The 20,542-nt window shown below is 35.7% G+C and overlaps 2 protein-coding genes and 1 long non-coding RNA gene across 3 annotated transcripts in view; 2 read left to right on the top strand and 1 right to left on the bottom strand.

The window, feature by feature from the left end:
* Positions 1-20,542, top strand: part of LOC118278752 (uncharacterized) — a 36,203-nt gene that overhangs the window by 7,466 nt on the left and 8,195 nt on the right. The gene's annotated exons all lie outside the window — the stretch shown is intronic.
* On the top strand, positions 6,246-12,252 carry LOC118278415 (uncharacterized). The gene is made up of 5 exons (XM_035597601.2): positions 6,246-6,274; positions 7,048-7,159; positions 7,376-7,438; positions 9,553-9,624; positions 12,009-12,252. The coding sequence occupies exons 1-5, from the start codon at positions 6,246-6,248 to the stop codon at positions 12,096-12,098; spliced, it is 366 nt and encodes a 121-aa protein (XP_035453494.2). The 3' UTR covers positions 12,099-12,252.
* Positions 17,924-20,292, bottom strand: LOC126912291 (uncharacterized). The gene is made up of 2 exons (XR_007706921.1): positions 18,108-20,292; positions 17,924-18,066 (listed from the first exon to the last, which is right to left on the bottom strand). It is a non-coding gene; the product is annotated as an uncharacterized LOC126912291 (long non-coding RNA).

Here is a 20,542-nt window from a genome sequence, read left to right as displayed (position 1 = left end):
TTATACTTAGGACAAACTGTATTATGCCCAAGGCAAGTGCCTAGGGAACACCGCAAGACGGTTGTTCCCATAGGGTGACAGTGGTACTTAAAAAAAAATAGGGGCACTGAGTTGATTTCTTAGGGCTTTCTTTAGGTTTATTCCGCCTCTTATAGCCATACTCAGAGTAATTTAATGGTTACTTAACCCAATACTTAGCAATTGTTTTCGAAACAAAATCGTTACTAAGGAATAGTTTAAGTAATCATTAAATATCTCACAAGTGCGGCAGTTATAGCCATACTCAGAGCCATTTAATGTTTACTTAAACTATTCCTTAGTAACAATTTTGTTCCGAAAACAATTGCTAAGGACTAGGTTAAGTAACCATTAAATGACTGAGTATGGTGGTAATTTAGTATAAAAATGAAACGTTTATCAGTATGACTGAAAATGCAAAATAATGCTGCAATATTTTAATAAGTAATTGTGTTTAGATTTCTATGTCAATGTTGATAATTTTAATTCTATTTTTGTATGAACAATTTTAATTGTACTTGTATCTAATTATGATAATTTCCCACTTACTCCTATAAGCTTATAGAAGAAGTGTTTTAATAATTTAATTTTATTATAATACCTATTTGTGATGAATCTTTTGTCAAAATGATTGTAGTACATACCTACTACTGATTAAAAGATTTATTTGATTTTTAATGGTTGTATTTTATTTTATCACTAGCTCCTTTTAGCCAGGTGGTTTTTAGTCAGTAAGAGTCTGACACTCCCTCTCACCTCGCCCTGGCAAGAGAAGTCACTAGATGACTTTCTTTTCTCCCCTTAAAAAAAATCAGCTTTCAGCCGCTTCCGCCGCATTCCCATTGGATAATTAGTATCCTCATAGCGTGTGTTATTCTAAGTCATAATCTACCCCTGTCCGTCATCCCGATTCCCAACTAACAATTTTGCCCTATAACCAAACCTTATATCTCAAAAAAGCTGGGTAAATTATGTATAAAGGTTTTGGTGGTGACTGATTGTTGTGTAAAAGCGTTTGACAACACAGTTTGGCTCTATAAGTTTATATAGCAAAAACGACCTATTAATAGTTGATGTAAAGGTTTACTTCACGACTTTATATAGCTGTTATAGTCAGGCGTTATAGCAACCTCCATTGTGACTAGTATACAACGATTGAACTTCATAACAGTTTTAACTGTCACCCTAATGCGCCTAATTTGCGCAATAAAGGTTCGAAACGAACTCCTATGTGTCGTTTGTTAAAGTAGAGATGACAACTCAGGAATAGGACGATATTACGATATTGAGGGCTTTAAGATCATCGTTACAGTACACAGTAATATAGTGGGCACAAAAAGTCTACATCGGAGTGATTTGGTGATATAGCTGAGTTTCAAATTATATTTATATAGCTTAATTGTCTTATAAAAGGTTGTTAATGCCCATTATAGCTGTAGTGATAAACTTATATCACAAATACATTTTTTAGAAGCAGATTGTTTTTTTATAACTATTATAGTTCCTCTATTACACTACAGTACTATAACGGAGATCTTATGTGTTTTAAAACATTATTATTGTGTATAAAGTTAGGCTAGCAATGCTTTTAAATGATAATTCCGTTTTGTAAAAGCACTTCTATCGCTCTTCTACAACAATATTGACATTTGAATAATTCTTTTTGAAGACCCATTTATAGAAAATGGTTCCGTACAAAATACAGTTCATGTCAGTGATGAAATGGAGAATAATTCATTTGTGGACAGCGATTCCAGGTGTGACAGTTTTTCAGATTGTTTGATTGATTCAACTGAAAAAAAAACCAGCAACTACGAGATGGTTTGAAGCATTGGGCTATTAATTATAATATTTCACACGAAGCAATAAAAAGTCTGCCTCGTTGGTCGAGTGGTTGCAAGTGCGACTGCCGGGCAAGGGGTCTCTGGTTCGATTCCCGGGTCGGGCGAAGTATTGCTGAGCCTTTTTCGGTTTTTCGAAAATTTCTCAGTAGTAGCACGGAGTCTGGAAATGTGCCCGGTATATGGCAATAGGCTCACCACCTATTACATGGGACTTACAATATAAATAATTGTGAAATGTGGGTGTACACAGTGGCATTACGTGCCATAATGTGCACCTCTGCCTACCCCTTCGGGGATTAAAGGTGTGACGATATGTATGTACGTAGTTATACTTTCTCTGACGTCATACGTAGTACCTACACAGATTTATAAACCATAACATTTATTCATTAACAAAAGTATATATATATATATATTTATGGAATAAGGACAAAAAATAAAACAAAAATAACAAACAAGCTCAAAAGGAACCCTAATTTCATGTAATGGTGGATGTAATCTATCATAATGAGTACTATAGTAGAGTTAAGGAAGCTGAAACTATGTTTATAACTTAAAATAAGAAATTATTTTAGTAAAAGATCATTAATTCGAAGGGGGCATTCAAATATGTCGTAAATCCATACATAGTTTATCAGTAAAATTACAGTCGCACAACATTTTCCTCGTAAAAGACGAATAATTCGATTAAGTACAAAATAATTTCTTAGTCACCACGATACCCCGTCACTTTTCTTATTTTTTTATTTCTCTTCTAAAACACTGAGACACTGCAGCGACGTGAACGAATGTAAAATGAATGAATGATGAATTTTAGTGATGTAATGGAATCATGAACTCTTTTACAGTACCCAAAAACACTTTAGTAGTGCTGCGGTGGCTTATATATCACAAAATTGTCATGCCTGATACCCTTATAGTTCTACTTTAACACTGAATGGAGATATAATTGCGCCACTTTCTTTGTAGATGCACCTTCTTTGGCCTTTTATTTGACCACCGTTTAGTTTTTACAAAACGTTCTATGGCCTTCTATAAAACTAACTTTTGTTGGTTGGGTTCCTACAGCCGTTTTGACATGCTTGAGTAATCTCTATATATAAAAATCAATTGCTGTTCGTTAGTCTCGCTAAAACTCGGGAACGGATAGACCGATTTGGCAAATTTTGGTCTTGAATTATTTGTATAAATCCAGGGCAGGTTTAAAAGGTGAGAAAAAATTTTTGAGGCGGTATGAAGTTTGCCGGGTCAGCTAGTAACATATAAATGATTTCGCATTTATAATATTAGTAAAACTGCCAGCATCTGCGAATCGCGCCATACGCCATGCATATGTGCGAATTTCTAGCGTGGCTTGAAACCGTAAAACGGGGTGAATAGAAACAAATCGGGCGTGAATAAGAACAACATTTTGTTGTGTTTTCAAGTAATTTAGAACTGTTTACACCATTTAAATATTTTTTATTAATTCATTATTAAAACCAAAAATGCTCTATTAAAACCAAAAATATGAAAACAAACTAATAATCCTAATAAAAAAATTGTTTCTATTCACCCCATTTTACCGAACTAGTCGAGTTCCTCGTCAAACAGTTACGTGAATAAGTCGATAATACCTATAAGAATTCATTTAGTATCTCATACAAAAGTTATAATAAGCTACCCACAATTTTTCACACAAGTAATAATACTAGTCAGAAGCTTTGTCAATCACCGGTTATCTCCGACCCCTCATACATCAATAAAAGATTCAAAGAGAGACTGTGTAGTCTCGGTGATGGGAACAAATTAAAAATTCGTTATAGGTATACACATCAACTTATACAAACCAGTATAACCAGACCGTCGAGCGTGCGAAAAGAACATACAAAGCGGGTCCATGATTAACTGAAGGCCTACTCTCACTGCTAGGGAGTGGAACTCCTTGCCGGAGTCTGTGTTTCCTAATGGGTATAACCTGGGTGTCTTCAAAGCCCGAGTGAATAGGTTGCTTATGGGCAGACGTGCTCCATCGTAGGCCGCATCATCACATACCATCAGGCGAGATAGCGGCCAAACGTCGGCCCATTTAACATAAAAAAAAATTTCGTCCGAATCAAATTTCGTACTACAATTCCATTTATTGCGAACTTTCGTGAACGAACAAAAATGAACGAATGAAATGAAGATAAATAAATAGGTTATGATTTTAAATTAATAAAAATAAAACGTTATTTTGAATACATAATTTCATTAGGTAGTAGGTAAATCAATAAAACCTACGGCCGAAGATAAAACGAAACTTCGCATTCGAGAACCGGAGTAGCCCCACTGTTTCTGTACTATAGATAATTTGACATGTAACCAGGGGCCTTAGGCAGTTGTCCCACCGGCAACGATGAACGAGTAACGAGTAGAGCTAGAACTAGAAACGAGTTAAGCGAGACGTGGCGAGCGAGTGTGTAGTTCTGATATTTGTGTAGCTCGGCTATAAGCGAGTGTGCGAGTGAGGCGGGCGATTACTCGCACTACGATACGCACTGTAGAGAAATGACCACTGGTTGCTCGCTCGGCGTTTGTTTTAATCGCTTGGCGAGTGTCGCCGAGCGAGTGTTATCTTTCATACCTCTTGTCAACTTGACAAACTAGTGAAGCGAGCACTCGCCGGCAGTGTGAACAGTCAGCGATCAACTATTTGTATATGCATCTCTTTTGTTTACACGGAAAGTATATCTATTGTACGTTTCTTGAGCGAGAAAATAGCCGATAGTTAGTCGTTCACTCGCCGTTGGTGGGACAACTGCCTTAGTCTGCTATTACAATTGTGTCAGAATAGTCGATCACTGAGCAGTGCAAGAGGGACGGAGCTATACAACCTACATAGCTCCGTCCCTCCCTATAGGACATTGATGTGACCCTAACTAAATGTTTTACAATGTGGGTAACATAATAATCTCGGCGAATAAAAATGGAACAAAAAGTGTGTTCTATTGAATTTCATGGTATTATAAAAGGGCTAAGCCAGGTCAGGTCAACCCTTATATCGTATATCAGGGGTTCCCAAACATTTTCTGGTCAAGGGTCGCTTTTATAATAGGGTAGATGAATAATTTTTATTTTAATGTCCGTCTTGTAGATTATTTTAAAACTTGACACTCGTATTTTTTATTTTGTTACGGAAACAAATACTTTCTATGATATATTGATATGAAATATCGCGCGACGGCGCGACGTCCCTTCTATATACATTTCATACGTATTTGCTCCTATTCCTAAACTTTGATTCGTTTTATCTAAGTATTGTTATCATAAATGATAAAACTAACAAACCCGGTGAACTCCGTTTCATCACCAATGAATTTCCCTGTTTTCCTGCTTTGTTCTCGAATTTTCGGGCTATAAACCTTACGGAGCCCGAGACCTTTCCAACGAATGCAAAACCATGGAAATCGGTTCGTGCGTTCTGGAGTTATAGCGTCAGGAAGGAAAACTCGACTTATTTTTATATAATAGGTAGATAAAAAAATACATGTGTTATATTTTGCGAGAGAAATCATTGGATGATTTTACCCACTTATAAAAAAAGTGGTACACGGTCCACAGCGGCAACGGTTGGGAACCACTGCTTTATATCCTTGATTCATTATTCCAAAGAGCCCCAGACATTAGGGGACTTTGGACAATAAGTTCCTTTATAAAGCAGTATTATTATACAGTCTATTCAATACTCTTTGTGCGCTGAATAAAACCGTTTAATAACAACTTAATACTGGTCGGTTAGTGTATTATTAACTCGTATTATTATATCAACCCTTTTTAAGGCAAATTGGCGGTTGTTCCCAGCTGCTAACCATGTAGTATATAGGGGTGACTGGAAATTAGTGAACGATATTTTAACACGTGATTGTACTCATGATTACAAACAACTTTCCCAAAGAAACTTTTTTGTAGGTATACTGATTAGTATTATTTTTATCACAATAACAAAATTTCATTAGCACGCGCGCGTAAAATTCCAAAATACCTACTAGTTTTCCGATAACGCGGGCGCGGTGCCTCGCTGCTAATAGCTGAAATATTGTTGTTTTGTTATTGTGAAAAATATAACTAAGTATACAAAAAACTTTTCAGAATGATAGCAATAGCTGATACATAACTTCTACCGGACCTAACAGCTAAATTTCAATTTATAAAATGTTAATTTTTTGTTAAGTTTCTAGTTTATTGAATAGAAATATGTAAAAAATATTTTGATCCACATAATTCACATCATTGAAGAAACGTATCATAATTTTACTTAATTGTTTAAATCATTAAATCATGTATATCATCTTAAATGTAGGTACCCTTAGAAAAGTTAACCAGTTTGCAAAATATACCATTCATTCATTCGTTCAACGCAACATGAGGGTAATGAGGGTCGAATTCAAAAAGTAAAGCTGCGGCTAGACATGCGGCATTTCTTCAAATTAATTTATTATTTTGTTCATTATTGATTCATACAATTCCGTGTAATAATCGATTGAAATATTCTTCCACATACTACCATGCATTATAAAGTATTTTATTTAAACTGAACAATTTTTGATATGACATGGGAAATGGGACGTATAACATTTTATTGGTGAAAAATGGATGCTGTACATTTGTATTATGTGCCAGTACAGCTTGGCAAAAAAGAATCTGATAAGTCCACAGCTGGAACTAAATAAAAAGCTTTGGCAATATTGCTTTACTAGTTCATTCTATGTTAACAGAATGTTACCTAATCGTTTTCATAAACTATATTAAAATTATTGCTTAATTAACTATTTAAAATTAAGCAATAGAAGTTACAGAAGTTATTAATGCGATACTAGCGACCTCGATTATTTCATACTCTTTTTTTACCAATCTGTATGTATGTACAAAACATACCACATAAAAGGTTGATGACAAAATTATTTATTCATATTGTAAATTGCACCAAGTCTTTAACAATACGAAATCTAAACTCTCATTCAGAAAAAAATATATACCTATATTCTTGAGAAAAAATTATTATGATAAATATATTCCTCAAATTCAAATATTCATCATATTATCATCTTCCTGTTGATTTGATCAACAAAATGAACATGAGTTTTATCAACAGTGTGCTCCCGGCTTTATAAAATTTTATATTCTCTGTGGTCGTTCATAATCATTCACTCATTGCCTATATAAGTTCGCAACTCGTTCTTATTCAATCACTTGTCAAATTTTTTACCAAGATACCGGTAACTTACACCGGCGTTCGCGCATTTCTTTATACCAGTGATATTACCGAGAATTTCCATGTAAGTTAGTTTTTATTATCTACTTCAGTAACTTAAGCATATTAGTGGCAGGTTTTCCTTCTTATTAGAATCTTCCTTTGATTCTAATTAGGATTTTCATCAACCGCTTTCTTTTCACGCGTAGTACCTACATCTACCCGAAAGGTATCACTTTATTTTTACCCTACATTGAACATATATTTTGTGCATATCTCTTATTTTAACTTTTGATTACAGATTGGACTGGCGTTGTTACGTGCAGCTATTACGCAGTTAACGAGACATGGACCAGGAAAGCAGGTAATTTATAAAATTTCATTATTATTTGCAACTTGCGAATTCAGTGCGGGTGGTCCGATTTTTTTTTTATTGTTCAACTAGCGTCTTCTCATGAGTGCAATAGTGATATATTATGCGTGTATTATACATAAAAACCTTCCTCTTGAATTACTCTATCTATTACTAACCGTATCAAAATCCGTTGCGTAGTTTTAAAGATTCATGCATACAAAGGGACATAGGGGCAGCGAAAGTGACATTGTTTTATACTATGTAGTGATTTTCGATTGTTTTTAAGTAAATCCTCATTCTTGTTATAAAGTAAGTTCTATGTTGCGGGTCGCGGTCGTTCGTTACTTCGTTTTTTTTTTTCGTGGTTAAATCTCGTGACGTTTCGAGTTGAATTTTTTTCGATGGTACCCTACCGCCACTAAAATGTTTAATGAACTAACTGACCAGGCAAACTTCGTATCGCCAAACATTTTGTTTTCACCTTTTAAAACTTCCCTGGACTTCTATAAATCATTCAAGACCAAAATCAGCCAATTCGGTCTAGCTTTTCTCGAGTTTTAGCGAGACTAACGAACAGCTATTGATTTTTATAATTGACATAATGTGATTGTAATTAGTTGTTGTACTGTTTGTTTCTCAAATTAAGTAAAATAATGGTCAGTGGGTAGCCTTAGGGGCGGATTTTTCTCCTTAATTATGAGTTTAGGTGTTATATATGTTATAACTAACTAGTGCCCGCGACAGCGTAAAATAATTTTGACGAAATTTAGGTATTTAATTTTTGATCGGTGGGTAGTTTTAGTCATTTTGTATAATAAAATATTTTTCGAAAATTAAAGTAGCCTAAGTTACTCCTTAGTATATCAGCTACCTGCCAATAAAATTCTCGTTAAAATCGGTCCAGCCATTTCAGAGTAGCCGGAACAAACAGAGATAGACATTAATTTAAAAAAAAATTTTTTGGTGTCCATCTGTATGTTTTCCTTCCCCATTAACAGTGGTGTCATGAGCAATCTAAATATACTTAACTTGGAAAAAGCTACATTGGTACTTGCTGTTGGTAGGTTTTGAACACTATGTGAGTGTACATACATGAGAAGCGGGTGCATTGCATAGTGATTAAATAAGTTTCCCATCTACATCTTTTATCTTTATTAAAGTAGTATCGAAATCTTACTCAACAATTAATAACTATTCACTGATGTGAGGCATCTTAAACCTTGGAGCCAGTGTGTTTTGCTTATTAGAAATTTATTTTAAACTAGCTTCTGTCAGCAGCTTCACCTACTTTCCTGTGGGATAAAAAAAGTATCCTATCACCCAATTCAGCTGATACCCTGTCTATATACCCAGTTTCATCAAAAACCATTCAGTACTTTCTGTGTGATTGATAGACAAACATACGGTTTAAGACATATTTGTCATAAACAATTTACATTGGCTTGACTGAGAAATACATAATATACATAAGTAGGTATAGAATGAGAGCCAGTGCCAGTGCAATAATAATATAATCATATTCATAAACAACCAAATTATTACATTCCATACTTAAAACTGGTTTAACACAATGGTTAAAACATACACAATAAATTTACTTTGAGTAAACGAGGGTAATCTTAAAAATTCAAACAAACAAACTTTCATACTTATAATAATTATGTATGTGTGATTAAAAGAAAATACCCTCACATTAGGATTCTGAATATTGTTAAATGTGTGTGTTCAAACACAAAAGGAATATCTTGGTAATAAGACTTATTGACTGTTTTATAATTGTATGACAAAGGCACGGACTTGAGTCCCTGGACAGCAAACTATCTAATATATAAAATGTCCATGTCACAATGTTAGTTACCGTACTCCTCCGAAGTGGCTTTACCGATTTTTACCAAATTTTATATGCGTATTCAGTAGGTCTGAGAATCGGCTACTATCTATTTTCCATACCTCTAAGTGATATGGGTTGTTCACCCTTAATTTTTATTTTAATTTTATATAAAAAAATTTGTATTATAATGCTTTATAAGGCAAAACAATGTTTGCCGGTCAGCTAGTTTTAATATAAAAAAAAAAAACACAAAAGGAAAGAATTGTTTTTAAATAATTTATTTTTATTACAGTTCTGGTGTGTCCATGTGGCCTTCACTGATATGGAGCCAACTAGACAAGAAAGGCGGTGGTCATCAAATCAGGTATTTTTTTTATAACATCACTCCTTTAATAACCAAAGGGGTAGGCAGAGGTGCACATTTTGGCACATAATGCCAATGTACACCCACATTTCATAATGTATGTTGTTAAGTCCCATGTTGTAAACTTATTGCCATATACAGGCACATTTCCAGACTCCGTGCTACTACTGAGAAATTTTTGAAAAACCAAAAAAGCCCGGTAATACTTCGCCTGACCCGGGAATCGAACCCGAGACCCTTTACCTGGCAGTCGCACTTGCAACTACTCGGCCAACGAGGCAGTCTAGCAGAGCCAACGTTTTTTATATGTACTTTTTCATTATTATATGTTGTAGTGGCCCAAAGTTTTCAGGGGGGCTTTTCCACCAGAGATATGCTATGTAGCTATGCTATGAAGTTGTAATAGTTAGGCTGTGAAACTATGTTTCTATTTCCATTCACTAGTTTCAAAGTGACTGACAGACAAACATCCAAACACACAAACTTTCACATTTATAATATTAGTGGAAATTGGGTGAAATCTAATCATTATTTTTTAAGTTAATCTATACTAATACTAGCTACTTCCGCGCGGTTTCACCCGCTCTGCTCGGTTCCTATTGATCGTGGCGTGATGATTTATAGCCTATAACCTTCCTTAATTAATGCCCTTTCCAACACAAAAAGAATTATTCTAATCAGACCAGTAGTTCCTGAGATTAGCGCATTCAAACAAACAAACAATCAAACAATCAAACAAATTGTAATAATTGTACTAATATTAGTATATTAGTATATAGTATAAATTGGAAATTGGGTGAAATCTAATTATCTTTTATGTTAATTAATAATAATCTAGCTACTCCCTTGTGGTTTCACCCAGAGCTTGGCTCCTATTGATTGCAGTTTCATACCTTACTAATATTATCTATGAATGCGAAAGTTTGTATGTTTGATTGTGTTCTGCTGCTTCACATCAAAACGACTGAAGGTATCGCGATGAAATTTAGGATATGGGAAGATAACTAATTTTTATTTTAATGTCAGTCTTGTAGATTATTTGAAAATATAAGATTTTTTTTTTCTTACGTAAATAAATACTTTCGAAGAAATATCCATTTGAAATTTCGCGTGACGTCACTTCTAGGTACATTTTCAAATGACGTATTTGCTTCCACTCCTAAACTTTGATTCGTTTTATCTAAGTACTAGCTACTTCCGCGCGGTTTCACCCGCTCTGCTCGGTTCCTATTGATCGTAGCGTGATGATTTATAGCCTATAACCTTCCTCGATAAATGCGCTATTCAACACAAAAAGAATTATTCAAATCAGACCAGTAGTTCCTGAGATTAGCGCGTTCAAACAAACAAACAAACTCTTTAGCTTTATAATACTAGTATAGATTGTTATCTTATGACAAAATAAAAAAAAATACGTGTCCTAATATTTTTGTTTAGCTATCTGACGGACTAATTAGATTTTTAATTTTCGTATCCCGTCTTCAACCCTATTGTACCCAGTATATGGCAATAGGCTCACCCCATGTTACATGGGACTTATAACACACAAACGGTGAAAAGTGGGTGTACATTGTATAGTGACATTACGTGCCGCAATGTGCAGATGCACCTCGTAACTACCGTGATAAAAGGCGTGACGTTATTTCCCTACTATTAACTATTGAGCAGTTTCGGAAAAATCTTTTATCACTACATAGTATAAAACAAAGTCGTTATTTTTGTCTGTTTGTCTGTATGCTTAAATCTTTGAAATTACGCAACGGATTTTTTGTAATAGGTAGAGTGATTCAAGAGGAAGGTTTATATCATAGGCGTAGCCAGGTTTTAGTATCGGGAGGGGTTCAAGAAAGTCGACCCATTAAATGTGTGACCAAAAAAAAACACCTTAATAAACAGATTCATAGGTAGTCATAGAGACCTTTGCCAAGCGGGGATGTATTATGCTAACTAGAAAAATAACGCTCTGTAATGTCTAGGAACGAATTTTTCGGGGGCGGGGGTTTGAATGTGTTCGGGTGTGAGTGTCATGTGTATGTGAACTTGTATGTTTGAAAATGCACCTTATTTTTAAAATAAAAAGAAATAGCCGCCTAAAAAAAAACCAACCTAAAAAAAGGTCGATGTCTGTATTTCAAAATTAAATGCAGTTTATAATTAAACTAGCTACTTCCGCGCGGTTTCACCCGCTCTGCTCGGCTCCTATTGGTCATGGCGTGATGTTTTATAGCCTGTAGCCTTCCTCGATAAATGGATTATCCAACACAAAAATAATTATTCAAATTGGACCAGTAGTTCCGAAGATTAGCGCGTTCAAACAAACAAACTCTTCAGCTTTATAATATTAGTATAGATTATTAACTAATTTCAATTCCCTTTAATTTCAGGATCATTACAAATACGATGGATCACCTGAAACGCCTGAAAGATGCCGCAACTTGAAAGAAAATCAAGTCACTGTACTATGTGGTGAATGAAATCAAGTCACAGTAGTGTGTGGCGAATGTTACACACTTAGAAGTTCGAGCTCTTATCAAGAGATGGCGTTACGTGTCTAAGGGGTAAAACCTGGGGGCTTAGGTTCGTTATATCGGACGTCACTGGTCTGGGATAGTCCTTGCTGAACTAAGGAGCTACTCTTCAAAAGTTGTTGAGAGTTTTTATTAACAACTATTTGGAAAAGATAGCCATATTTAATTAACTAGTTTCCACACTTCCGCATACATTCACCCGCTTTACTATGGAAAAACAAAATCTTATTGGTCAAATAAAACGTTATGTTCTTATTAGCCTATAGTCTTCCTGTTGAGTTTAGGATCGCATTTGTTAACACTCTGGCTTATGAGAGAAACTGTTTCTCGTAAGAAAACTTGAACTTATAATTTGAAATTTGTTTTTAAGTATATCTAAAATGTCCATCAGTTTGTTTGTCTTAGGTATATGTGGTTTGTGAGTCATACTAGTTATAGTTATATTTATTTATATTATGTTTGTTCTTTCCTTGCACGGGACCACAGGGTCCCGGACCTTTGGAAGGCATACGAGGAGCCGAAGCCAACTCGCAGAGGCCCGTTGAACAATTTTAATCTAATCTAAATGTAATGGGACATCATTTCATTATTTATATTATTATAACTATATACCCATACATACAGTAATGCCTTACATCTCGACTCGTGAGAGTCGGTATATCACAATCCTCCCGCCCTGAGACCCTCAAGAAAGAGGAGGATCGCGTTCCTTATCTACGTATATGGTGTTCCCCAAAACTTTACTAAGGATGGTGGTTGTGTGAATAGCTGCCTGTTTAAATGATTTGGATGTTATAGTTCTTGGAGTCTATTATAAGATATATCATACATATTTTTATATGGATTTTATATATTATTTCTTTAGTTGTCGCAGAGCCTGATCAGGCAAAAAGTATTTAGTTTTGATTGGAAAAGTTTTGGTTTTAGATTATCTAAAATGTCCAAACCATTTGTAATTTCCCTTTTCAATCTTTGGTCTATATTCTATATATTCTTTATCTATACATATTATTGTTTGTAGATGCTTGTTAAAATGCATCGGGAAAGTCTGTTGTTTAGTGCAAAAATCTGAAAATGGCATTACTGAGGAGCCGAAGCCAACTCGCAGAGGCCCGTTGAACAATTTTAATCTTATCTAAATGTAATGGGACATCATTTCATTATTTATATAACTATATACCCATACATACAATAATGCCTTACATCTCGACTCTTGAGAGTCTGTATTTCGGGGATAAAAGGCGTCCGTTGCGCCCTGAGACCCTCAAGAGCGCCTGGAGGATCGCGTTCCCTATCTACGTATATGTGTTCATCCACATTACTTTACTAAGATGGTGGTTGGTATCAGGTCATTATTGTTTGCCACATTCATTTTTATGTCTACATGTTAAACGAAAAATATTCAAATTCAACATCTATTTTACACATTAATGATTTTATATGCGAATATTTATATATTATTTATTTTGTTGTCGCAGAGCCTGATCAGGCAAAAAGTATTTAGTTTTTGATTGGAAAATGTTTTGGTTTTAGATTATCAGTAAATGTCCAAACCATCGTAACATTCCCTTTTCAATCTTTGGTCTATATTCTATATATTCTTTATCTATACATATTATTGTTAATAGATGTTTGTTAAAATGATCGGAAAGTCTGTTGTTTAGTGCAAAAAATCTGAAAATATTTCTTGTCTTTTTAACAATTTTTCGATATGAATAGCTACTACTGGAAGGTAGACTTTGTCATCAAAAGTTAGGATGCCTACCTAAATGTATGTATGTATTGTCATCACACATTACTTAGAAAGATGTTTGGTATCAGGTCATTATTGTTTGCCACATTCATTTTTATGTCTACATGTTAAACGAAAAAATATTCAAATTCAACATCTTTTTTTGCTCTCCTTAATGAAAAAATATGCGAATATTCGTCACATCACTATTGTAGACATTTGTTTATTGCCGGGCTTAGCAATAAGTGGTCTAGTGGGAACACTAATAGGGTTCAAAATAAAACTACTATTGTTGCCTGATCTGCTGGTTCGAAAGATAGCCATTTATTTTGTATTCGTTCATTTGCCCTATCAAACTCATGTAACGAAACCATATCGCGATGTATTTCGATCCCAACGCCATCTATCGAGCGATGGGTAAAACTTTTTAAAACAAATTGATTTTATGGTTTCTTAATTTACTTAATACGGTCGGTTTGTCTTGAAATTGTGACTGTGAAGGCTGGTTCTCCCTGTAAGGGAATGAGTTGATAAGTTATTTGATACATCGTTCAAATGTCTGAGTGTACTGACAAACTGACAAACCATTACAAGTTATGTTAGATAAAAATATGTAACTATAAACAATTATAACGATTCTAGTTAGATTATCATCACATAATTATCAATTATTCATGTCAATTTGACTATAACAATTTTAAAGACGTTCATTTGCCCTATCAAACTCATGTAACGAAACCATATCGCGATGTATTTCGATCCCAACGCCATCTATCGAGCGATGGGTAAAACTTTTTAAAACAAATTGATTTTATGGTTTCTTTATTTACATATTGGTCACAAGGAACATCGTTTGGTCGGTTTATCTTGAAATGGTGACTGAACGCTGGTTCTCCCTGTAAGGGAATGAGTTGATAAGTTATTTGATACATCGTCCAAATGTCTGAGTACTGACAAACAGACAAGTCATTACAAGTTATGTTACATAAAAATATGTAACTATAAACAATTATTACGATTCTAGTTAGCTATCATCAATTTTTCATGTCAATTTGAGTATAACAATTTTAATGACGTTGTAAACGACTACTTTACAAGGTTTTTTTTACACAAAGATATAAAGAAAACTAAATGTGTATTTTCAACATATTTCATTTTGTTCTTCAACTTCAGAGTGTAACGAGAATACTTCATTTAGTCCATTTTACAATCATTTGCGCATTTTGTCGTTATTAGAGTTCTGCAGTTTACCAATAGAATAGTAGGCAATAAACGCAGCATTATCACTAAAAGCGATCTCAACCTTTGGGTGGAGCACTGTTGAATGATAGTAGTTAAGCTTTTGAGGGGGAAAATCAAGTTTTTGTGGGGGAAAATCAAGTTTTTGTGGGGGAAAATCAAGTTTTTGAGGGGGGGAAAATCATCCAATCCAATGTCTTCGCCTTGAGCGAGGCGAGAGGAAGTGTCAGATTGGCCTGACTATCTTTTGTTGCAAATCTTCTAGAAAATTGCAATACAAATCTATTTATTGACGACGTAAGAACAGCTCCTTACCAAAGTCTCTTATTTAGGTTTACATTCAGCAATGTTACGTGTGTTTTCTGTATCTATCTGTTTGTAGTCGTCAGGTTCCGGTAGATCCTGCAAGGTTCTTTGCCTTTAGAGTCTAAAAGGACTATTTCATTTCCTTCGTCGCATTCGGTCCATTTTACATACATCTGCGCAGTTCTGCAATTTACCAACAGTCAGGGGATCAATTTCCCAAAGTTTCTGTTATGTTTAAAAACTGTAGAAACCGCACATTTAATGTAATCACATCTTTTTGTGTCTAGGCGTTGTTCAGCCGGCTCATCTGTAAATGCCGGTGAAATTATTACCTATTTGATACTTTGTCCAAATTTGGTTTTAGTTTATTTCTATCATTAGCACTTATTTCACCATTAGACTTCTGTGTACGCTGGTTCTCCCGTTAGGGAATGTGTAGATAGAATGTACTTGAAACTTCTTTCAAATTTAGTTTGTACCTGACTGTACTTACCACCAACCAATTTTCCAAATATTCTGTAATGTTAGTGTTACAATTAATTAATGTAATCGATCTTCTAATGTCTAGGTGTTGTTTAGCCGGCTTATCTGTTTTTGTTGTCGTTAGAAGCAAGCATATTGGTCTCTCATCTAGGCACTAGCTAAAGCGATGACCGCCATTGATATAATAGAAACGGATTGCTCCAAGTAATCTGGCATGAATGACTAATTGTCGGTCGAAAGTTTATTAAGCTATTTTTAATTAATTAAAAATGTGTAGACAGTCTGAATAATCGGCTCCATTGGAGTTGCGTCCTACGTTAATATTTTTTTCTATATTATAAATTTGGAATGATTTTAAGAACTCTGCATCATCACACATGTTGGTGTACTTCAAATATGGTTTCGTCTCTATCCTAATCCCTTGATGCGACGTAAAAAGACCAGTGCAGCTGCAGGGGCGGTCGGCACCAGTGGCCATACGCTATTAACTTATACTGAACCGAAACACAGGTTATTGGTTTCTAGCTCTTAGAGAAAGATAATAAAATTCTCGCCTACATGTTGTATTGTAGTCTTAACAGACTTTAAGCAGTATCGCACACGTTTTTTTGTGCCCAGAAGTGGAAAATCTTCATGGAGATCTGTCGCCTGGGGACGATGAATGGGAATGTCAGGATTTTGCTGACTAAATTCCACCATGGTGTTCCGTCTGTTTCGCTTTGGTGTCTGCGGTATACCCATCCGAAGATAAATTCTTCTGTTCTGCATTGCACCCACCAGAAGATAAATTCTTCTGTTCTGCATTGAAAAGGAAGCTCATGGACGTGTGTATTCTGCCCATCCTAACCTATGGTGCACAGACCTGGTCTTTGACAAAACATCAGAAGTCCACACTCAAGGTTTGCCAGCGAGCTATGGAGCGCAGTATCTTAGGAGTCCGATTATCGGATAGAATAAGGAACTCTACGCTGCGCTCCAAAACTCAAATCGCTGACGTTGGTCAGAAAGCCGCAAGCTTAAAATGGAACTGGGCTGGACACGTCTGCCGCATGTCCAACGAGCGGTGGGCAAAACTCACCACTGAGTGGAGCCCACTAAACGTCAATAGACGTCGCGGCAGGCCCAGAAGGAGATGGCGGGATGAACTCGACGCCTATGAAAAGGATTGGCCACAGAAAGCTCTGCACAGAGACGAATGGAAGGAGGGTAGGGAGGCCTTTGCCCTGCAGTGGGACGACCATGGCTGAAAATAAATAAAAAAATAAATCTGCATTCCACCCACCAGATGATAATGTCTTCTGTTTCGCTTTGTGTCTGCGGTACACTCATCCGAAGATAAATTCTTCAGTTCTACTTTGGTTTCTGCGTTGCACGCACCAGAAGATTTCTTCTGTTTCGCTTTGGTGTCTGCGGTATACCCATCCGAAGATACATTCTTGTTCTACTTTAGTTTATACATTGCACCCTCCAGAAGATAAGTTCTTCTGATCTCTGCTTTGCACCCACCAGAAGATAATGTCTTTTGTTTCGCTTTGGTGTCTGCGGTACACCCATCCGAAGATACATTTTTTTCTTTAGCTGTAATTTCTGCGTTGCACCCACCAGAAGATAAATTCTTCTGTTCTGCGTTGCACCCACCAGAAGATGATTTCTTCTGTTTCGTTTTGATGTCTGCGGTATACCCATCCGAAGATACATTCTTTTTCTACTTTAGTTTCTACATTGCACGCACCAGAAGATTAGTTCTTCTGATCTGCATTGCGTCCACCAGAAGATGATGTTTTCTGTTTCGCTTTGGTGTCTGCGGTATACCCATCCGAAGATACAGTCTTGTTCTACTTTAGTTTATACATTGCACGCACCAGAAGATAAATTCTTCTTTTCTGCGTTGCACCCACCAGAAGATAAATTCTTCTTTTCTGCGTTGCACCCACCAGAAGATGATGACTTCTGTTTCGCTTTGGTGTCTGCGGTATACCCATCCGAAGATACATTTTTTCCTTAGCTGTGATTTCTGCGTTGCACGCACCAGAAGATAAATTCTTCTGTTCTGCGTTGCACCCACCAGAAGATGATTTCTTCTGTTTCGTCTTGATGTCTGCGGTATACCCATCCGAAGATACATTCTTGTTCTACTTTAGTTTCTGCATTGCACTCACCAGAAGATGAATTCTTCTGTTCTGCATTGCACCCACCACACCAGAAGATGATTTCTTCTGTTGCGTTTTGATGTCTGCGGTACACTCATCCGAAGATAAATTCTTCTGTTCTACTTTGGTTTTTGCATTACAACCACCAGAAGATATTGCCTTCTGTTTCGCTTTGGTGTCTGCGGTACACTCATCCGAAGATAATTTCAAATCATGAAAATCCAATCGGGGTGTGCGATATATCAAAAATAACTCGGCGCGTCCCATCGAATCGCTTAAAAATCCCGGTTCTTTTCTGTACAGTTTTTAAGTTTTCACCAAAAGACAAAATGTTAGTACGTCTAAAGGAAACGTCGCGACGTTTAAGGCAAATATGTACACAAATCGGACTCTAAAGGTCACTGAAATTTAGTCGCTTTAGGTTAAAAATTGACGAAACCTGTGATATTTTGAAGGAAATATTTCTGTCAAAACGAGTTTTAGGGATGGAAAACCGTAAGGTGTTAGTAAAACCCTCGTCCACGAATACTACCGGAGTGGATTTTTGGGAACGTAGATTTCAAATGTACATAGCAGTAGTTTTCTACAAAGTGTGAAAAACAACAAAGAAATTATAAATTTTATAAATTTTCTTTGTATTAGTGCCATGTTTCAAAAGATTAATGTACGATAATTATGCTATTATTTCTTTTAACTGAGAGTTGCTTGTCGTCATGATATTTGGTGTAAAAGCTGCTGGTCAATTATTCGAGCCCACATATTTATGGTTCGATGTCATCTCTGAGTCCCCGACTGGGGGCGCGAGGTCGCAAGATCCTAGTCGATGTCGGTTTTGGCGGTTTCATTTCGCTGCCTGCCACTGGCGAGAGGTTGAAAGGTTGGAGTAGTCGGGCTTCTCATGGGGTCTGGAGTGGTGTCTTATCTGGTATTCCGTGCAGTTAGTGGCCGCGCTCAAGCCGGTACGGCCCTGGTTTCATGTCTACTTCAGCTTCTTCGGAACGTTTTTTTTGGGATAAGTTCCGTTCGTTCAAATGATGCAAACATTGTTCCTTGTACGCTTTGGTATTTAACTACCACCAAATTGCCAAGTATTGACAATAATACTGGTCATTTTGTTTTATTTATTCAAAAGTAAGGTACAAAACGAAGGTAATATCGCTTTTACTTAGCTCAGAAGGAGAGAGCTCCAATGCTCTCGCTAGCCGAGATTACTTTCGATGCTGGAGTATTGCAGGATTACTACAATTTCACTAAGATTCTGTGTCGATAAAGTACTTCTGCATCATCTGTAGTATAAAGCGCTCTTTTTTGTATGCCTGGCAGGATCTATAGGTCTCCAGAAGGAATTGTACGATTAAGTAATCAATAGCTTTAGCAAGATTTCGCTTAGTGACTCCATGCTGGAATATCATACAACTACGAAGGTAGTTAGTTGTTGTCGCTAAAAACGTATTTTTTTTTCAATAATCTTGGTGTCTTCGCATATGACCTAATCATTTTCTGATGGGTGTACCGTAGACATCAAAACGAAACTTTCAATTAATTTAATTTATTATAAGTTTGTAAATATATGTATATAGTTTATTGAATTTAGTATGTAGCGATGCCATTTTCGGATGGTTGCACCGCAGATATCAAAACGAAACATAATTGTATAGTATACTTGTATACAGTAATATGTACTTAGAAATCTATGATAAAAGGATTTCAGAATGTTTTTGGAATTGAAGTGGAATATACGATTTTGGTTATTAGTATCTCAAAAGTATTTTATTCAGGATCAAACGTCGGTATGTTCTTTCTTCCCATAGTATTCGTGTAGTATATGATTTCCGTAAAATAAATAACATGTACTTCTATTCAATACATTACTGTTTTTGAGATGATATTTATTTCTCATTCAGTAATTTCCATTGGAACGTTTTTGATGATCAGTATCACAGCAAAACTCTTGATAAAAATTGCTCAAGGCAGATTGGCTATTTAATCGTCCTATGTCCTATATATAATTTCTGCAAAATAACATCTGCTTCTATTGAATACATTACTGTTTTATGAGGTAATATTTATTGCCCTCGATTTCTCATTCAAGAATTTCCATCGGAACGTTTTTGATGATCACACGTACGGAAAAACTCTCTTTGAGTTAGTTTCTAAAAGGAACTTTTTTATTCTTTGAGGTGGTTTGGCTATTTTAATGGTTTTTTTAGTCGGAATGTTGCGTGCGGGGCAGCGGTGCAACTTAGGACATTGAGCAGGCAATATTGCAATTTTTGTAGTGCCTCTTAGTGTATGATTTCCGCAAAATAAAATCTACTTCTGTTCTATACATTACTGTTTTTTGAGGTAATATTTATTGCCCTCGATTTCTCATTTAATCAACGTTTTTGATGATCACACGTACGGCAAAACTCTAGAGTTGGTTTCTAAATGGACTTTTTTTATTGCTCAAGGTTGATTGGCAATTTTAATAGTTTTAA

The sequence above is a fragment of the Spodoptera frugiperda genome, chromosome 24 (assembly GCF_023101765.2).
Source record: "Spodoptera frugiperda isolate SF20-4 chromosome 24, AGI-APGP_CSIRO_Sfru_2.0, whole genome shotgun sequence".
Lineage (NCBI taxonomy): Eukaryota > Metazoa > Arthropoda > Insecta > Lepidoptera > Noctuidae > Spodoptera > Spodoptera frugiperda.
The sequence above is the reverse complement of the archived record's forward strand: the minus strand, read 5'-3'. Positions and strand labels throughout refer to the sequence as shown.